At 42.0% G+C, this 17958-nt stretch overlaps 1 protein-coding gene across 1 annotated transcript in view; it reads right to left on the reverse strand.

Moving 5' to 3' along the window:
- Window positions 1–17779, reverse strand: part of fam135b (family with sequence similarity 135 member B) — a 40681-nt gene extending 22902 nt beyond the window's left edge. Inside the window, exons 1-3 of the mRNA XM_068575577.1 lie at window positions 17640–17779; window positions 10706–10802; window positions 6651–6730 (exon numbers count right to left, since the gene is read on the reverse strand). Coding sequence (XP_068431678.1) covers window positions 6651–6730; window positions 10706–10782 — 157 coding nt within the window. The 5' untranslated portion in view covers window positions 10783–10802; window positions 17640–17779. The remainder of the gene's footprint in view (window positions 1–6650; window positions 6731–10705; window positions 10803–17639) is intronic.
- Between the last annotated feature and the right edge of the window lie 179 nt (window positions 17780–17958).

The following is a 17958-nucleotide window of genomic DNA, read 5'->3' on the forward strand; positions in this document are numbered from 1 at the left end:
TTGCGATCGTGAATACGTGCGTGAGTATTTCTGTCAACGTCCCTACACACTCAAATCAGCTCCTGGCTTTCAATTTGTCCAATTATTTCTTCTTCAATTGAGCAAATACTATGATGAAGTGAGTAAGTAAGAATATCTCGTTTTAGTGAAGGGGCAACGTGCTGCCCATTTTGATCTCAAGTGGGCCGGACCAGTGATATCACAGCATAATAACGACAACATAACGACAACATAACGACAACATACCTACAATAGTTCTCTATGTTTAAATCATTTGTGAAGGTTTGTGGATGATAGACTCTATTGTAAGGTCTTCCTGCAATAAACTAGAAACAAAAAGACCAAAAATTCAGACATCAGCCCTCTGTTTATCTGCCTGGGCTCTGCTCTGCAGACTCTCTTTCTAACCTATAATATCAGTGATTGTGATTGTGGTTTAGTGGTCATCACGCTCATCTTTCAATCAGAGGTTTGGTGGTTCAACTCCCACTTCTGGTAGATCACTTCTTTTTTTTCTGTAATTTTAACAGTTATCTCGCGGACCGGGTCCCCCCCCAATGTGGGGGCATGTATGACACCCCCCTGTTGCTGAGTCAAGCATAGTCACTGGGCCGGAGCACCATATGCATAGAACTAGGCGACTCCAGGTGACATACATGTCCGCTTCAGTGTCCGGTTGACGTAGCGTAGCATAGAGACGGGACGCAGGGGACAACAGATATGCGTTACAGTTGTCAACATCTCCCAAATTGCAGCCTGGCTCTCCTGCGGTCCGGCTGCGAGCAGTGACAAGTCTTTAAACCCCCCTCCACCTCCCTGCTGAGGTTGTGCTCTCTTTCAGTCTTGTTCTTACACTCTCTCTCTCTCTCTGCAGGCCTCCTCCAGATAGCGCTACCGCTACATCAAGCGACCCCCAGCCGGGATGATGGATGTGTGACACGGTGAACGTGTGACAGAGACGGCGCATAAGCCCTCTGGGCGCCAAGAATGTGACTTTGATATTATTGTTTTTCACACGTCCTCCTTGTGTGTGTGTGTGTGTGTGTGTGTGTGTGTGTGTGTGTGTGTGTGTGTGTTCTGGTTTCCCACCCCACTGTCTGCAGACACACGAGTTCGGTGGATTAGAGACTGTAAACTGCGCAGGAATTAACATAAATAATTCCCCCCAGGTGCTCCCCCCACCCTCCAGTGAGGCCACAGTGACTAAATCAATGAAGCTGCATTAGCCCTCGCTACTTTCACACACTCACACGTGCTGTACTTCCTTTGAATGCCAGTTTGTTTTACGGGATTGATTAAACGTTACACCGTGTGCCCAGAGAGCTCAAGTATTAAGACCTCGAGAAGAGAGATGCGGTGTCGAGATCTCGGCTTCGACATTGATAGCAATGATGTTGCATACGAGGGGAAAGCAGCAGGGTGACTGGATAATGTAGTCCAATACAGAAGCTGTAGTTGTATGTATTATAATGTGCGGCATAGATAGATAGATAGATAAGTAGGTAGGTCGGTGGATAGATACATGGATAGATGGATACTTAGACACGCAAGGGATTTTTTTTTCGCGACAGCAGCATTTGTATATAAAGGTTACACAATAAAATATGAATAAGTTCAGTTGACTTCAGTTGAGGCACAGAGGTGGTACCTTTTTGAGACCCCATAAAAACTGAAGGAATTATCATTAACTTATACGTATTTGTGAGGGGCTCCAACACTCAGAATACACTTCAGGATGCCAGAGATAGATGTCTGATATGGGTCTTGCCCTTGTGTGTCTGGCAAATTGACTCAATCGAGCCCTAACAGATTTCAAAGTAAAAGCCCCCACCGGTTCTTTTCATGAAGATGTGTGAAATTTGTTAGGCATTTCTAGCAAGTCCAGACTTCTGAGAAGTGAAGCCAAGGAGCATGTGGCTTAAATATTTCTCTTTTGGGCGCAAAAAGCAGTCAGATTGTAGAGAAGTCGATGAGAAAATGCCCCTGCTTAATTTATGACCTCAGTCAACATTATAAACGAGTTTGAGGTTTCAGTTTAGTTTTACGTCTTCTTCAATACAATGTAGTTAGTAAATGATGGTATAAAGTGTACATTTCCGTCACCTAAAAATGGCCAATTCCATGTTCAGTTGCACTTTGCTTCGCCCTCTCGTGTCACTTCTGGTACCAAAAAACAAAGATGGCGGCGGCCACAAAGCCAAACTCAAGGCTTCAACGCCATCCAGAAGTCAGATACTTTGAGTTTACTTTGCACTCTTAGGGTATTATTCAGCTTTTAGCAACAGGAAGTCAACCTCATGTGACAAATATCAGCTGATTAACTAACATTGACTGTGTGTGGTCAACGCACTGTGTATTTAGTGTATTTTCTAGTGCCATGAACATGTTAGCATTGTTCAACATTCTTCCCATGCTCGTCTTGTTCTCATTGGATATCAATGTATTCAGAATACATTTTAGTAATCCCATTTATGTTTACGTTGAGTTCGACATAAGAAGAATACATGAAACGCACACGGTTCTGACGGTTCTGACGGTTCTGACGGTTCTGACGGTTCTGATGGTTCTGACGTGTTATACTGCAGCTCTCGCAGGTTTTGGGGAGTTATAACAACCCATGTATTAAAACCTGCTGAAATGCCCTTAAGCTTCAGCCACAGTGAGTCTGTGCAGAAAATAATAAGCCGACAGCCTCTGATGCTCTACGTCTGCTGTGTGTACGAGTGTGTGTCTGCTTGTCACTGCCTATGCAACAATCCTACAAAAACACACAACTCTCAACGTAGCATTGCTCTTCGTGGTACTAATAAGAGGAAGTATCTCAGCCTCTCAGTCCTCAGTCTCCTTAAACTACAATCCAGTTCTCCCTGTTCACACTCTGACTGGAAAACCGCCGTGTTTTTGTGCGTGAATCACAGTCATTAAATGCTTCAGATGATGAGTGTGCGGCGGGATCCTTCTCACACAATGCATCTGTCAGAGGGCCCACAGACAATTGAAATGTCAAGCATACACTTTCGCAGAGAACACAGTGAATTATTAGCATTTCCTGTGTCCGTGTGTGATGAATGTGTTTTCCTCGTGCTGGCTGGAGAGCCGGCTGCTGCATTGATGCTCGGGATCCAGCCTGCGAGGTGGACTGAATGCATGACCTTGTGGAGGGAGCTGCAGAGGAGAGGGCTGCAGCCTCCCAATTACCATAAGAAAACCACGCTGCAGTGTTCCTTATTTGCCAAATATACTATTGCATATACATACAGGGTTGCAGTCGGCGGATTAGAAATTGGCTGCATTTCTTTAAAGCGGTTTTAGTATAAATGACCTTGTTTATAGAGTTGAGATTATAACATCTGCAAAGGAAATATAGTAATATTGTACATCTAAATGTAGTGGAATGTAAATCTCCACCAACTTGCAATGGACGACAGTATCTTTTATCTGCTGTTTGGTGCTAAGCAGCTAGTTACAGAGTTTTAATGGGCAAAGAAAGCCAATAATGTCAAGTAGGGTTTAGATAAATTGTTACAATAAGTGTTTATAAAATAGTTTCGTGCTAGATGTTTGCTTGAGCTGCTGACTCACTCAAGGTCAGTGTCCTTCACATTTGGCTGGATGATTTAAAACAATTGGTAAAATGAATAAGTATTGTATTGATGCAATGCCTGATAAGAAAACCTCCTCCTGCAGCTGGACTCTGCTCTCCCCTTCTCTTCCTCACCTGACCTCATGTTAATCTGCACCTTCAGGACATGCCACTCGAACAATAGGCGACTGAGAGCCAGCTTCCTGAACTTCCATCGCCATATATTCCTATTTCATCTATTTAGGATTCCTCGCCATCCGTTAATTAACTCAAACGGTAATAGAAATTCCTGTCACTGTTTTCCTCAACTTGAAATTACATGAATCACTGTCACATCTCAGACTGAGACACGCCGCCCTCACAATCGGTTATGTCCTTGCCGCCACACACATACACACAGACCACACGTTGGTTCTGCTGTGAGAACATTTAAACTGACGCATTATCTCCTTCTACCTGAACCACCGGATCTGCATGCTTAAAACCGAAAGCTCGGCCTTAATACAACCTGGAACTGGGCCGGAGATCATATTCAGGACCATCCAAAATGTCCTTACAAGGATAGTAGGCTACACTGTTAGGATTAGGTCCTCACAAGCACAGCCAAGTCACACACACATACACACACACACACACACACGCACGCACGGCGCTCGAGTCATGACAAGCTAAAAATAGCCGTTATTACAGCGAATCAGTATTGCCCGTGAAACAGCTTTCTGCAATGCCAGAGATCCAGATTTTAACGCTGGGGAAGGTTCAGAAGCTGCGTCACATCCTACGAATACAAAAGAGGACGCAACATGCGAGGAATCTTTCATCATTACACACTCTGCTCGTAATTGTATTTAGGAATTAACGCATGGAGTGAAGTGCTGTTGAGATTCCCCGTTTATCTTGTTGGTTGGTTTTGTCGCTGGTTATCTACAGTATTTTAATTAAGAGAGGATTTGCAAAGGATCATTAGTTGCATGTTAATAGTCTGGCCACAAATGTATGCATACTGATCTGTTATTAATTTCTTTGAAGAACAGCATTTTAAGATTAGCCGTCTATGTGTTTTATGTGCTTTAAGCCCATTCTCTTGAGTCCTAATTCCCTCTTTATTAGAATCAAAGGACAAATCTTCCTACTTTAGTGCAGAAAATCTAATAGAGTTTTATTTGTTTTACGATGTGCAAATATCTTGAGACAGCGCAGACACAAAAAAAGGAAAGATCACAGGATATTACATCAATAAGTTACACTGGTTTTAAAATCTGAAATTTAATTATGTTTGAAACAAAAGAAAAATAGTCTTGTCACTGTTTGGTTTTGAATGATATGAGAGGCAAGACTTTCTGCAGAGTGAGTCAGTCAATGTTCAACCCAGAGACAAACAAATGTGTTAAATCACTGAGACAAGAGCCATAACACTCCCATACACACACCCATCCTCTGATGCAGAGCTATGACTAAGACGATGGCCCAAACACACCCATAGATTCATTTACTGCGCACAGTTAATTATAATAAAGACATCTATTTGGTTATTTTTTCCTTTTGGGCTTTTACCCGCAGTAAGTATATGTTGTTTTATTTTACTCTGGCATTATGTGTATTTCACTATTAGCCTTAGTTATGTCTAACTGAAGCTCCCGTATGGAAGCCCATTACTGGCAGTAAAATAATTTTAAAAAAAGATAAAATGAGATAGAAAGTAAAATTATGATATAGAAAGTTGAAATGATGAGATAGAAAGTCATAGTTATGAGATAGAAAGTCCAGAGTATTCGGTAGTAAGTGTGCATGCGCTTCACTGGCAATGGATTTTTTTTTCACCAGATAAAAGGAAGTAAAAAAGAAAAAAGAAATCATAATTTGGACTTTTTATCTCATTATTTTGACTTCCTATCTCATAATTATTACTTTTTTTCTGGAAAAAAACAAACATTTTACCGGCGGAAATGGACTTCCATAGTTTAAACCGCCACCATAAAACACAGCCAAGACATTAAGGCACAAGTTTGAGATTACTACAATCCAGAGAAGGTCAATATTCCACATACTTTAAAATGATGCTCATGCTACCATGTAGTTTACGACTGAACACGGTGTTAAACATAACTGTTCTCACGTACACCTCGAACACCAGCGTGAACAACGCCGTGTGTGTAATTCAGACGTTTACTGCGGTCATGAAAAGAGTGTCAAGAGAGTTTTCTCACGCTCGGTCCCCTTTGGACACGGATCACTGTGCCAAAACACAAGCAGTTCAAACCGGAGCTTCACTTTTAAATCAAGCTAATGTAATAATTACATTTGAAAAAAACACCTTTAAAGCTTGTATTGCTGAATGTAAATGTACTTAGATATCGTCTCTGATATATAAGTCTTGGGCCTGCGGGACACAGGCACATGTGCTGTGATGTTCAGGTTTTAGGTGACATTTGACACTTCAAAAAGATTCAAAACAACTACGATGTGACTCAAAACGGCTACAAAAAGACGCTAAACGACCACAAAAGGATGCAAAATGACCAAAATGATGCAAAGCAACTAATTTGTCGATCACAAAACTGCAAAAAGATGCTAAACAACCACGAAAGGATGCAACGAGACCAAAAAGAGGCGGTAAAAACGACCCCTATTTGACTCAAATCGACTGCAAAAAGACCATTAAGAATCAGAAAATAATGAAAAATGATTAAAGAGATTAGAAAACGACTCCTATTTGACTGCCAAGAGACACTAACAACCACTAAATGATGCAACATAATCTAAAAGATGCAAAACAACAACTTTGTGAATCACAAGACTGCTAAAAGATACACAAGAAGATGCAAATAAAACACAAAGAGACTCAAATAAAGACAAAAGACTGCAAAAACACTCAAGAAAAAGGGCAGCAAACTGTTATCGCTGAAAACTGATATCACAAATTGAGATTGTATCTGCAGACAAGAATAAGGACAGTGTTTTCTGACTGGTGAAATATGTTCTCTAGAAATGTGTGTGTGTGTGTGTGTGTGTGTGTGTGTGTGTGTGTGTGTGTGATGTCACACACACACCCTTCCCCTGACCGTACCTGCATTGTCTTGCGTCGTCACTATGAGCCTGTGTGGGACTCGAGGTGAGACCTTCAGCCCGGCGCGTACCTGGTAGAAGCTGTGGGAGAGGACACAAACACAACAGCTTCAAACATGAGATAAGCCACGCCCCCTTTGTGGCGCCGCGATTAGTCATGCTGCTTTTGGTGTGAACACACTTTTTTTTTCACGCGTGTCGAGAAAAATCTCGACGCGTCTGGTGCGAATGCACCATGAGTCTGAGAGCCGTGCGGCCCGCCACCGGAAAATACACAAGGTGAGAAGTGTCCAGCGTTCTCCATCACGTCTCGTACGGCAAACGAAAGGGAAGAGGAGGAGGCTGCCAGAGTCTGGTTTTCCATCTCCAGGGTATTTACACGCCATGCTGTTTCACAGATATTTCACATTTCAGGTTGGCCATGAGTCACCTGCTCTGGGTGGACATGTTTCACTGACGACTGCAGTTGACACCAGAGCTGAATGTGTGCCGGGGGGCTGGTGCTCCACTGAAACTCTTCTCAGGGTCACAGACGTGCCTTGGAAAATGCATTCATTATATTTTGAACTAGTATTTCTTCAAATATCACACATTCCAATATAAAGCCGACTGGATTCAGGAGCGCTTCCTGTGAAAAAGTGAATTTAGTCTCAAAACAGGGAGACAAGTCTCAGGGAAACAATCTGTTTCCTGACTGAAATACACATCAGTGTCATCTCTAGATGGAACACAGGACGCTCTGTCAAGTTAAAACATTCAGATTTCAAGCATCAGAAATACTCTTTAAGTCATGGACCACAATTTAACGATGTCATCAGCCATGAATTGTACAGATGCTGCTGAAATATTAAAGGGTTTACAGGCTGAATGGTTATTAATAATGGAAAAGACATAATAATGTACCTCTATTTAAAAGCTGTGAAGTGTAACGCACGGTGCATGGGATAGGAGCTGGTGTTATAATTCTACAGTACGAGCAAACATGCGGAGATAAAACAAAATGTATTGAACCCAAGAAAAAGAGGTTATGTCAGCTTCAAAAGTAAGTCACAGAGAACGTTCTCACCGGCGTACATGAGGATTATTTACAGGACGTTCCAGACCAGACAGCGATGGAAGAAACATGTCTTTAAAAAAGGTCACTTTGACAGTTTAAGTCAAAGCAGCTTTGTGTAAATCTGAGGGGCCGGAGCCTCGGCTGTAAACGCAGTCATCACATCCTATACGCAGAAACAAAAAGGTTTTGGAGGTTGACGAATAAATAAGGAGTGTTTACGGAATGAAATAGGTCAACTCAGTGCCAGTAACTGGTCAGAAACTAATCCTCTAACCTCTCAAAGCGAAGGTTTTATTGACTTTATTGACTGCATTTTCAATAAACTACAGTATTATTTACTTTAAAAGAAACAGATCTATTACATTCCTTTTGGTATGTACTATATATCAAGTGAGATGACAATCAAACATTTACATTTTTTGGCAAAATAAAGTGATGCAGCTGAAGAAAACGCAGCTGGATTCATAATTCAAGTATCTGAAGTGATCCAAGACTCTAACTTTGTCTCTATTGGTTGAAAACTAATCGTGTCATTGGCTTCTTTTACATCGAATGCAGATTCAATCAGTTCTCTCAGTGCAATCAGTGCACCACCGGGCCCTTCAAAGTGTGCAGCTGCATGGCCCCTTGGTCTGGTACTGGGGGTCCGTATTGATTTCAGTAATCGCGCTGCCGCGTGGTGAGATGCTCCGGTCACTGAACCAGCCTCATTCGTCTTTACGTTGGGACCCAATTCTGTTTAGTGTCCACAGCTCGGTTTTCCAAATTCATTTCATTTCATTTTGTAGAGCCCAGAATCACAAATGTGCCTCAGAGGGCTTTACAATCCGTGCACATCCTCTCACATCGGATCAGGAAAAAATCCCTGAAGGAGAAAAACTTTAACGGGGAGAATGAAGAGAGGTAGAAACCTGGAACAAAGCCCAAGCTTTTTCTTCTCACTTTCACTGAAGCTGAAGTAAATACTCTCCCATGCAGTCTTCTGTTGGGACAAACTACGCTGGGATAATAGTGCACCTTTAACCTTTAACCTTTGACCCTCTTGAGGATTGTGGGTCGAAATAATCAGACCAAAGTATATACCAAAGTATGTTGACTTACATCCTGTAAAACGGGAACAAATACAGTGGGACATGCATGGTGTTTTTGGCATACTAAATTGACATAAATATATATATATATGAGGACATACTACATATGTGTCTGGCATACTTAATGGTATGGCAACTGGTACCAACAAACATATTAGTGCACTCAGCTGAAGGGATTAGCGTGATTAAGCTCCAGCCCATCCCTTTAGGAGAGGGAGAATCATTTTGATAAAGCCGGCATCCGACGAGAGGTTTTAATCTTCCTGCAGCAACCCAGCAGGATCAACATTGCCCTTTTTTAATGTCACAGATTATTATGAAAAACTCAACTGGAAAAGTACACATTTAAATTGTACTCGTTTTAGTTCCAGATATTATTCACACTGATTGGCAGAGCGCGTTCTGTTTAAATGTGTTGTTTCTTTATCATGTGTTCATTGTGTTGCCATCCTCAGGTGAGCGCTGGCCTACAAAAACAGATGGCAGACTTGTTATGCTCCATTTTTGGCCCTTGATTATTTTACCCCTCTCCCCAAAATAATTAGATGATGATTATGAGGAAAATGCAGATGCTGCACTAATGTGAAGAAGACACACACACACACACACACACACACACACACACACACACACACACACACACACACACACACACACGCTAATATGTTTTGAAAAGTACTTTATTATGATTATCTCTAGTTTATAGAGATTAAATGTCGTCTATCTCTGTATTTGTAGCTGTCGTCTACTATTGCTATTCATATTTAATTAAACAGGCCTTAAAGAAATTGATTTAGAATTGTTCTTACTGTTTTGTTTCATTTCTCTATCATGGTTTAATCGAGCTGCTGCCTCATTTACTCATGTGGAATAACAAACCAACGGCTGACCGAACAACGACCCTGGCTGATCTGATTTTAGACAAATTGCTATTTTTTAATAATTACAGATAACAGCCAGGGGAAGAAAATCTGCCAGTAAATGTAGTTTTAGCTCAGGTTAGCTAAGTGTGACGATTTCTTCTAGAAACTACAGTTGTTTTTGTTGATGCAAAACGTATACTACGTACCATGTTCACAGAAATCCTACATTTTTTATGGCATAATATTTGTATTTGGTCAGGTCGATGCCAAAAACGGTTCTTGTCCCAACTCCATGTCAATCAAATATACTGCGTTTTGACTTTCAGGGTTAATCTGTGGTCTGAATGTTAATAACAAGCACATTCACCCCATGCTGATTTGTAAACCGACATCTCGTTAAACCCCCTGATGTCCTGACATACATTTGCTGGGGATTATGGGTATTTCTCAGACATGCCTGACAACATCCAGCACGGATAGAAGTTGGACAATTTGTGTTTTTCTTTTTTTCAGTGAGAGTGAGACAAATGTACTGAGTAGACCTTAAATTACTCTATATTATATTGTACCTTCATCATTTTAAGACGTGGCATATTTTCATTAGTATTCATCCATCTTTTTTTTAATCTATTTCCATCGCAGTGTGTGCAGATAAACAATGTTTTAATCGGTTGGAGGGATCATGCATTTTATATTAAGTCAAAGCAATTATTTCATCAATAATCAAAGTTTATCTGGAGGGATATATTTCCATGCTCGTGAACTGCTAAATATTTGTTTGTAATCTCTTCCAGTGTTGGCTGAGGGAGCAAAAGTCATTGAACCGCTTTCATTGCAAATTGAAGTTCTGAATTCATTTGAATCTTTTTTGATCAGGTACAAAAAGTTAAAAGATTTTTTTTTAAACAGACAGATATTAATAAAATGTGTCATGAGTCAGCGTTCAACACAAATATGCTGAGTTGGCGGTCGTGAAGCAAGTAATATAAACAAATATCATGACTCTGGAATTGTAATATCTGCCAAAAATAAATAAATTGCTTACCCTCTTTGAAAGAGATCCACATTGTGAAACTTGTGCAACTCTACAGAAAACTCCAGTGTTCCCTGTACTTCAGACATGATACAATCCCACTCATCACCTGTCAAAAGAGAAGAAACACAATAAGCAAGAGGCAGAAACGGATGACATCTCTAAAACCAGCTCACAGTGTTCCTCTCTGTTTGCTGAGGTGATGACTCATACAGAACGGACTCTCTCAAGACGGACACCTCGTGAACATCATCACCATCCCTGTTAAAGGAGGAAATAAACATCCCCCTTATTACTTCATTATTCCAGAGGAAATGCAGGTGCAGCGGCTCTCTCGTGTTGCATCTGTCCTAATAAGGGATGGTCTGAGCAGATTTGAGGTCAGCTGCTATTATTACGGTCAATGTCAGCCCTCAGGTGCACTGGTATTATTACCTGTATAGTTAGGATTATAACTATGCACTGGATAGTTCTGCTGCTTCAATATATGTCTTTATTATCAGAAATCAAATACCTGCAAAACATAAGGATGACATGTAATCTGCTTTTTACATTTATTAGTCATTTGTTTTGTTTAATGTCTGTGTTTAAGGGACTAAGGTATACCAAAGTGTGCTCTGTGTTATACACACAAACAATCTGTGGTGCAGGTTCCCATTTGCACATAAAAAATGCTGATTTGTCAAATGCAATGTCTTCAGCCTGTTGCTGGTGTATTTACCTGTCGTCTGCTTTTAGTTGGGTTTTATCGGAAACCTTTTCATGTGATCACATGCGGCACTGAAGCGCTTGATCTTATTGAAGGAAAAATGCACACACACAGTTATTAACCCTTAAGATTAGGGTTTAGATATTAGACATATGGAGTATTTACTCTCTATATGTCTAATGCATTAGACCTTTGCAAATGCATGTGTCTAAAAGACCCTGATCAACATATCCCAGGCTCGCCGGAGCTCCATCAACACCTGAGTCAGCGATGTTTTCCATTAGCGGCGATTGAAGCTCAGTGACTCCACCGCACGTCCAAAACACGACCACAGTCGGTGAAAACAAAGTCGTGGACTCGGCAGCGTTCAAAGGAAGGTGAGACGCAGTAAGAAACTGAGCTGCCAAATAAAAGAAGATGAAACACTGACACAGTTTAACAGTAGAGTGTCTCCAATAAACGCTCATTGAAACACAATCCCCACCACGTGGCCGTGTTGAAGTGTTAAGTCGTCTCAAAGAGAGAGAGAGGATGGTGGACCACACATGTCACACAAGTGTCATCGCTGTGAAACACCTTTTTGAAGTGCAACTTCCCTTGTGCATTGCGACCGGTCCTTAGCGTAGCGGGCTACTAAACATGTTACTGTTTCAGTCCACCTTCTTTTTACTGGGAAGATTCATCAAGACAGAGCCAGAGCTCAGATACGAGGTATTGTGAGACGTTTAGACGCTGCTACTAGAATGTAAAAGTTACTGCTCATTACAGTACGCTCCAGTCTGCAGATAGCATGTGAGTCGGCCTACCACCAGTCTTCCAACTGTGGCCTTTAGCTAGCTAGCTAATAAGTCACATGAGCGCCATTGATTGGTCCAAAGCACTGTCTCCGGGTGAACTTTTAATGTCTCAGCTGACTTGATTTTCAACGTGAATCATTTAAAAGTAGTCTATAGTTTTCAATGGCTACATATGACATTGTGCTAAAAAACTGAGGCTAAAGAAACATTTCCTATTGACAAAAAGTTAGCATCTTTGAAAGCACATTAGCCATCAGCTAAGAGCAGAGGCTGGTGTTCTTGTTCCAAAGGGTTTTTTATTTATTGTAAAATTACATGTGTGGCGTGTTCCCTGGTTTTCAACATGCCAGTGCGGTGGATAACGCGCCCAAAGTAGTGAACGCAGCATAGGGTGTAGTGTTTGTGAACGCAGCCCGAAAACCGGCTCCTACCCCAAACAATTCCCTAACCAAGGCCACATTATAAAAAGCACCTGTTGGCGTGGCCTCATTGTTTTCTAGGCCCCGTCTTCTGTCTCGGTAGTGTTGATACAGGTATGTATTTATATGATCAGTGAGCATGCCAACCTTGTTTAACGACAGTAACTACAATATTTAATTTGCTCTGAAACAGTTGTCAAGTGAAGAATTGGGTTTACTTTGGCAAAGGTTGGTTTTCGGCCTGCGCTTTATTTGCCAGAGACATGTATTGCAGTGTTGTCTTTCCGGCACCAGAATTTAATGTGTTGCTTCAAATCTGTCCTCTCATTTGGCAGAGCAACGCTCTCCTCCACCTTGCTCATGCTGATAAGATGTATCATAGGAATCTTGCCAAGAGTAGAGAAATAAAGGCCGGTAAATCTTCAGAGAACATCTGCCAAATAAAACCAGCAGCGTAGAGGAGAATTAAAAGGTGAAACATGAACAAAAACTAAACGGGCAGCGCAGTGACGCAGTCCTGAGAAACACAGTAACCTTCTTAAACGCAGCACGTTAGCCGGCCACTGCTGCAAAAAGCCTGAAGAGTTTCTGTTGCCTCCTCTTGCTGACTCTGCATGTCGTGTCACATTGACACACTTGCAGCTCAGAGCGCGTGTGTGTGTGTTTGCTTTGTGTGTGTGTGCGCGTGTGTGTGTGTGTCATGGTGACCACAAATGAAGGCTTTCACCACAATGCCGCGGGCCAATTGCAAGTGAGTTGATGTGAGACTGAGAGACACCAGAGTATGTACATCTTGTGACTTCTTCAGCGTTGACTAAGCAGCCGAAGCTGCATCCCTGCTTCCTTAATTCACTGAGTTGTGAGCCAAAGTCCTAGTTATCTGCTGCCTCAGAGGTTAGACAAAAAAGAGCTGCTAGCTTCTCCAGTGATGTGTTAGGCAGCAAGGAGCAGAACGAATACTGTTTGATTAAATCGAAGCTCACAGTCCAGGGACTATTGGGACTTAATATACTTCCGTTCCTATCAAAACAATCTACATTATAAGGATCGAGCACCCAGGCTGTGTGCACATCAATAAGTTAATCAAATCAGCGAGGCGGAGATCAAAACGCCCACGCTTACGGATTCAAAGGCATACAGCTGTCGAACATCGACGTAGGATTCACTGTTTCCATTGACGACAATGATGATCACGACGAGACAACGCGTCAACTGCAGCATAACACAATGTCTTTGTTACAGCGTGGAGTTATGATTTTTATATTGTCAATAAATCCCACAAAAAGACCAAAACTAACAATGAATGTGTTCCTCTGTAGCGCTCAGCCCCTCCGCTAATTATTGCCTTGTTAAGATTCACAGTAATATTTAACCAAATTAATCCCAAATGTGTTTTATTTTGAACTTTTTCCTTCGAGCTACTCAGAGTGAGGGAGATAAATTCTTTGTTGACAGAGAAAGAATAATCTAGATTATCGGACCCCTTATCCAGGCTGCATTTTACAAATACAAATCTTTTCAGAGCTGATAGCAGCAAGTCTATTTTTAGACTCTTTCATCCAGGTCCCAATGTTTCCCCCATCAGGATTTTACAGGGCTTTGAAACGTAGACCTTTATGTTGGTCTATAGTATAAATCCATAAAAATTAAAATTGCATGTTGTTTCGATAATTCTTTCCCGGAAAGAAAAACTGAATTAATTAAAAAGCAAATAGATAATGTTTAGTTAGTCGTGTTGCTTTTATAATATTTTTGGGGGGAATTTCCTTGTAATTACTGCTCTACTTTAAATAAATCATACAGAAAATAGTTGAGCAGCTAAGAACCTAAAAAGATTGTCAGACTTTTTAATTTTCATTAAATCCGAACCTATTTTTGACACGTTTGATGGTTGAAGTAACATCTCAAAGTGTTTCTTTCTAGAGAGTAGTTTCAATGCCAGTGGCCATTCCCTTGGGTTGAAACATGCCTGCACTTGCCCAAACTGTTTGTTTGGCTGCACTGTCAACACATGCATTTGTTGCTCGTATGTATTCATGTGTGTGAGTGTGCATGTGTGTGTATCTGACAATGTAGCAATGAGTATTTGCTGCCCCTCAGAATACCTGTAGTATTATACTGCACATGTAGATGCCACTACTTTAACTATGTGACACAAATCTTAATCTGAAATCTTAGGGACTTTCGATTACCTTTAAAGGTGCTAACTACAAGAATCGGTCCATTTGTTGCCCCTCAAAATGGCGACAGTTGGGCCGGCAACTTGAAGCTAACGATGCTAACGGCGCCATCATTACAGACAACCGCAAAAGCAATGACGGAGCCAACGGTGTTTACCTGACCAACTCACAACCGTCTAACTCACAACCGCTATATGAGCCACTGCGAGCTATAGGAAGTGGGGCACTCTCACGTGCACTAACATGCTTTCAAAGCGTGCACGGCCGGCGCGGCAATGTCAACAAAGCAAGAAGAAGCTTTGATTATGAAACACTCGGAGGGATCGGACTTCATTCTCTGCTCAGGTGCACAATACTCCACTGTCTTTACTTAGCATATTGTTGTTTGATGCTATATTCATCCTATGATTATGAAATATATCACCTTTTCAGTCTCATCTGTTTCAAAATGTCCGTAATTGAGCTGTTTCGGATATTTTAGCTGTGACTCAATGTCTCAAGCTGCAGTTTGCGTGAAAGACTGCTGAGCAATGTGAACAGAACACTTACTTTTAATGAAGCGATTGATCAAGAACAGTCATTTTCCCCCAATACCAATGGTTTACCTCGCAGGGGATTTCTTGAAGCCTTCACCTTTTCTTTTGTTATATAAATCCCAGTTTAAAGCGCAAGTTGTGCTCAGTTAGCTGCACAACGCTGCTGTCCCCCACACAGGCAACCTGTAGCCGAGCCCATTCTCAGAAGTTGCTGCTCGTGCATTTTCCAAAACTATCTCGATCTGAATTTCTCCCTGCAGCAAATCATTAAACACTAATCATTACAAAACAGCCATCTGCCGTCTGATTATTTATTGCAGGCCACACACATGTACACGCTGGCTTATTTTGGATAGCTGGCGTTTGCAGTAATTCCACAACCTTGTAGAAAAAGTGAAAGTCCTGGCTGCCCTCGAGCTGCTCCCCGCTCTCCTGCCAGCCGCTGCTGATGGTGTCGGCTCAGTTGGGAAATGCTGACTGACGTCTCCAATCTCGGTTTGGGGAGGATGAAGAGCCAACATGTTCACAGTGATTTTTGCAGGCTACGTAGGCGTCTAGGTGTGACTGTAACTCAGAGTCACTGTGTGCCTTGCCTGGGAGCTGCTGTATGTGTGCACAGCTCAAAGGACCGGAAATTAATCTCAAGCATTATTTCATTCATTAACATTGCAGTCTCTCTGCAGGGAACAATGGCAGAAATCAAGGCTATCGCCAAATAAAGGGACATGTGACGGGTGACAGCAGCGGTCTCCTCTCAGGCAATGAAATAACAATAATTCATACAAGTGTTGAGAGTTCCTGTCTAGGTTTTGAGGTGTTTTGAGGATATTAACATGTGTCAAATCAGAGTTACTGCGATAATGTTGATGTTTATATATCTATATCTATATGTGGCTGTCAGACTTTTATGAAAAGCAATCTGCACAGTGGATATGTGGAGTGCCCTCCAGGAAATAACTGAGCCAGCAATCATGTGAGAGAATAATCTAGCATTTGCTTAAACCCTCCGTGATGCTGTATGAGGCTCTTTGTTGTGAAAAGGACAAAGAGCCAAATCCCTGCAAAGGCCAGACAAAAAAAAGAAGCAGAGTGAAATGATCAAGTTAAATGAGTCAGAGTATGACTTTGAGAAGATGTGACCAGCATTCTTGTTACCTCCAAATGAGATTCTGTTCTGATCAAAGCTGTTCTGCGAAAAAAAAAAAAAAAAGAGAGAGAGAAAGAAAGACGAGGAGGGGGGCAGATAAAGTAACCAAGAGGAAAATCCGACATCCACCACCTCTGAAGTCCTTTGTAGCGTTTATGGAGCTGCTGGAGAACACAATCTGCACTCGAGACCATAAGCAGACTCTTTATTTCTACTATTCACTACTCTGATTCACCGTTAATGTGTTTGTATGATAACCAAGTGCTGGCCACGGTGTGCATGTATTTGGTATAAATATATAAAGAATCGGTCCCCAAAAAGTACAAAGGGAGACGGCATATCATTAAAACGACCCAGGCTAGCACTTTCCCATGGTCTTGTGTGGTTCTGCCCCATGTGAGATGTTTACATCGGCAACGTAAGGGCCTGAAGTCAAGCGTCACTACAGCACGAACAACCTCATTAACTGGGATCTATTCAACCCCTCGTGGTTTACTTCTACTCTCCCTGTTTCCGCAGCCAGCCAGGACCACAAGCACTGTTTCGTGTTGGAAGTGAGAGCCTCGCTTTGGTCCTTTCAGACAGCAGCGTGTGGGACTGAGTTCAGACTTCACAGAATCTGTGAATTACTGCCGATGAGCAGCACACACTGTCCTGTGGAGCGGCGTTGACAAACGGATGCAGATCTGCAAAAAGCCACACGCTGGCCAGCTTAGTTTGTCAATCTAAACTCAATAATATCACATTCATTTAGATCATTCTGAGCACGAGGATGCTTGAATACACATGTTTCTGAATACCTTTTATTTTGAAAGGCTATTCAGATTTGTCCTCTCTTGCTCTGTGAACTGATCAGTGTGGAGTGTTATTTCTATTTACTCAAGGACACACAGCCTTCACTGTGTGCGGCAAAGACCCTCAGCTGCCATAGTAGAAGTATAAAATATATTTAAAAAATATATAATCCCATCTTCAATCAGCCTGTCAGCACTCTCAAGCAGCAGCACAGAGCAGCTTCCTCCTCCTGCAATGCAAAACAACGAGCTCGTCTCGTGCTCCACACACACACACACACACACACACACACACACTCAGACAAACAGCCACCCGACTACAGCAGCAGACGGAGGGTGTCACATGGAGACAAAACAGCCTCACCTTAGCAGTGATGAAGTGTAATATCCGCAGAGGGTTCGGGTCCAGCCTTCACTGAGTGATCCGCTGTTTGCGGAGGGATGCGCGGTTTGCAATGTTTATATCGCCGCTTCTGCTGCTGCTGCTGCTGTTGCCATGGTTATTCATCCAGAGCCTGTATGTTCTGCAGTCCCCCCGCTCGCTCGCTCCCTCCCTCCCTCCCTTCCTTCCTTGCTCCCTCTCTCTCTCCCTCTCTCTCTCTCTCTCTCTCTCTCTCTCTCTCTATTCCCTCCCTACGTCTGACGGGGGATTTCAATTTGGGAAAGTGCAGCAACGTCTGTCG

This window comes from Clinocottus analis, unplaced genomic scaffold (assembly GCF_023055335.1).
Source record: "Clinocottus analis isolate CAN_PGR_092001 unplaced genomic scaffold, fCliAna1.0.p SCAF_14, whole genome shotgun sequence".
Lineage (NCBI taxonomy): Eukaryota > Metazoa > Chordata > Actinopteri > Perciformes > Cottidae > Clinocottus > Clinocottus analis.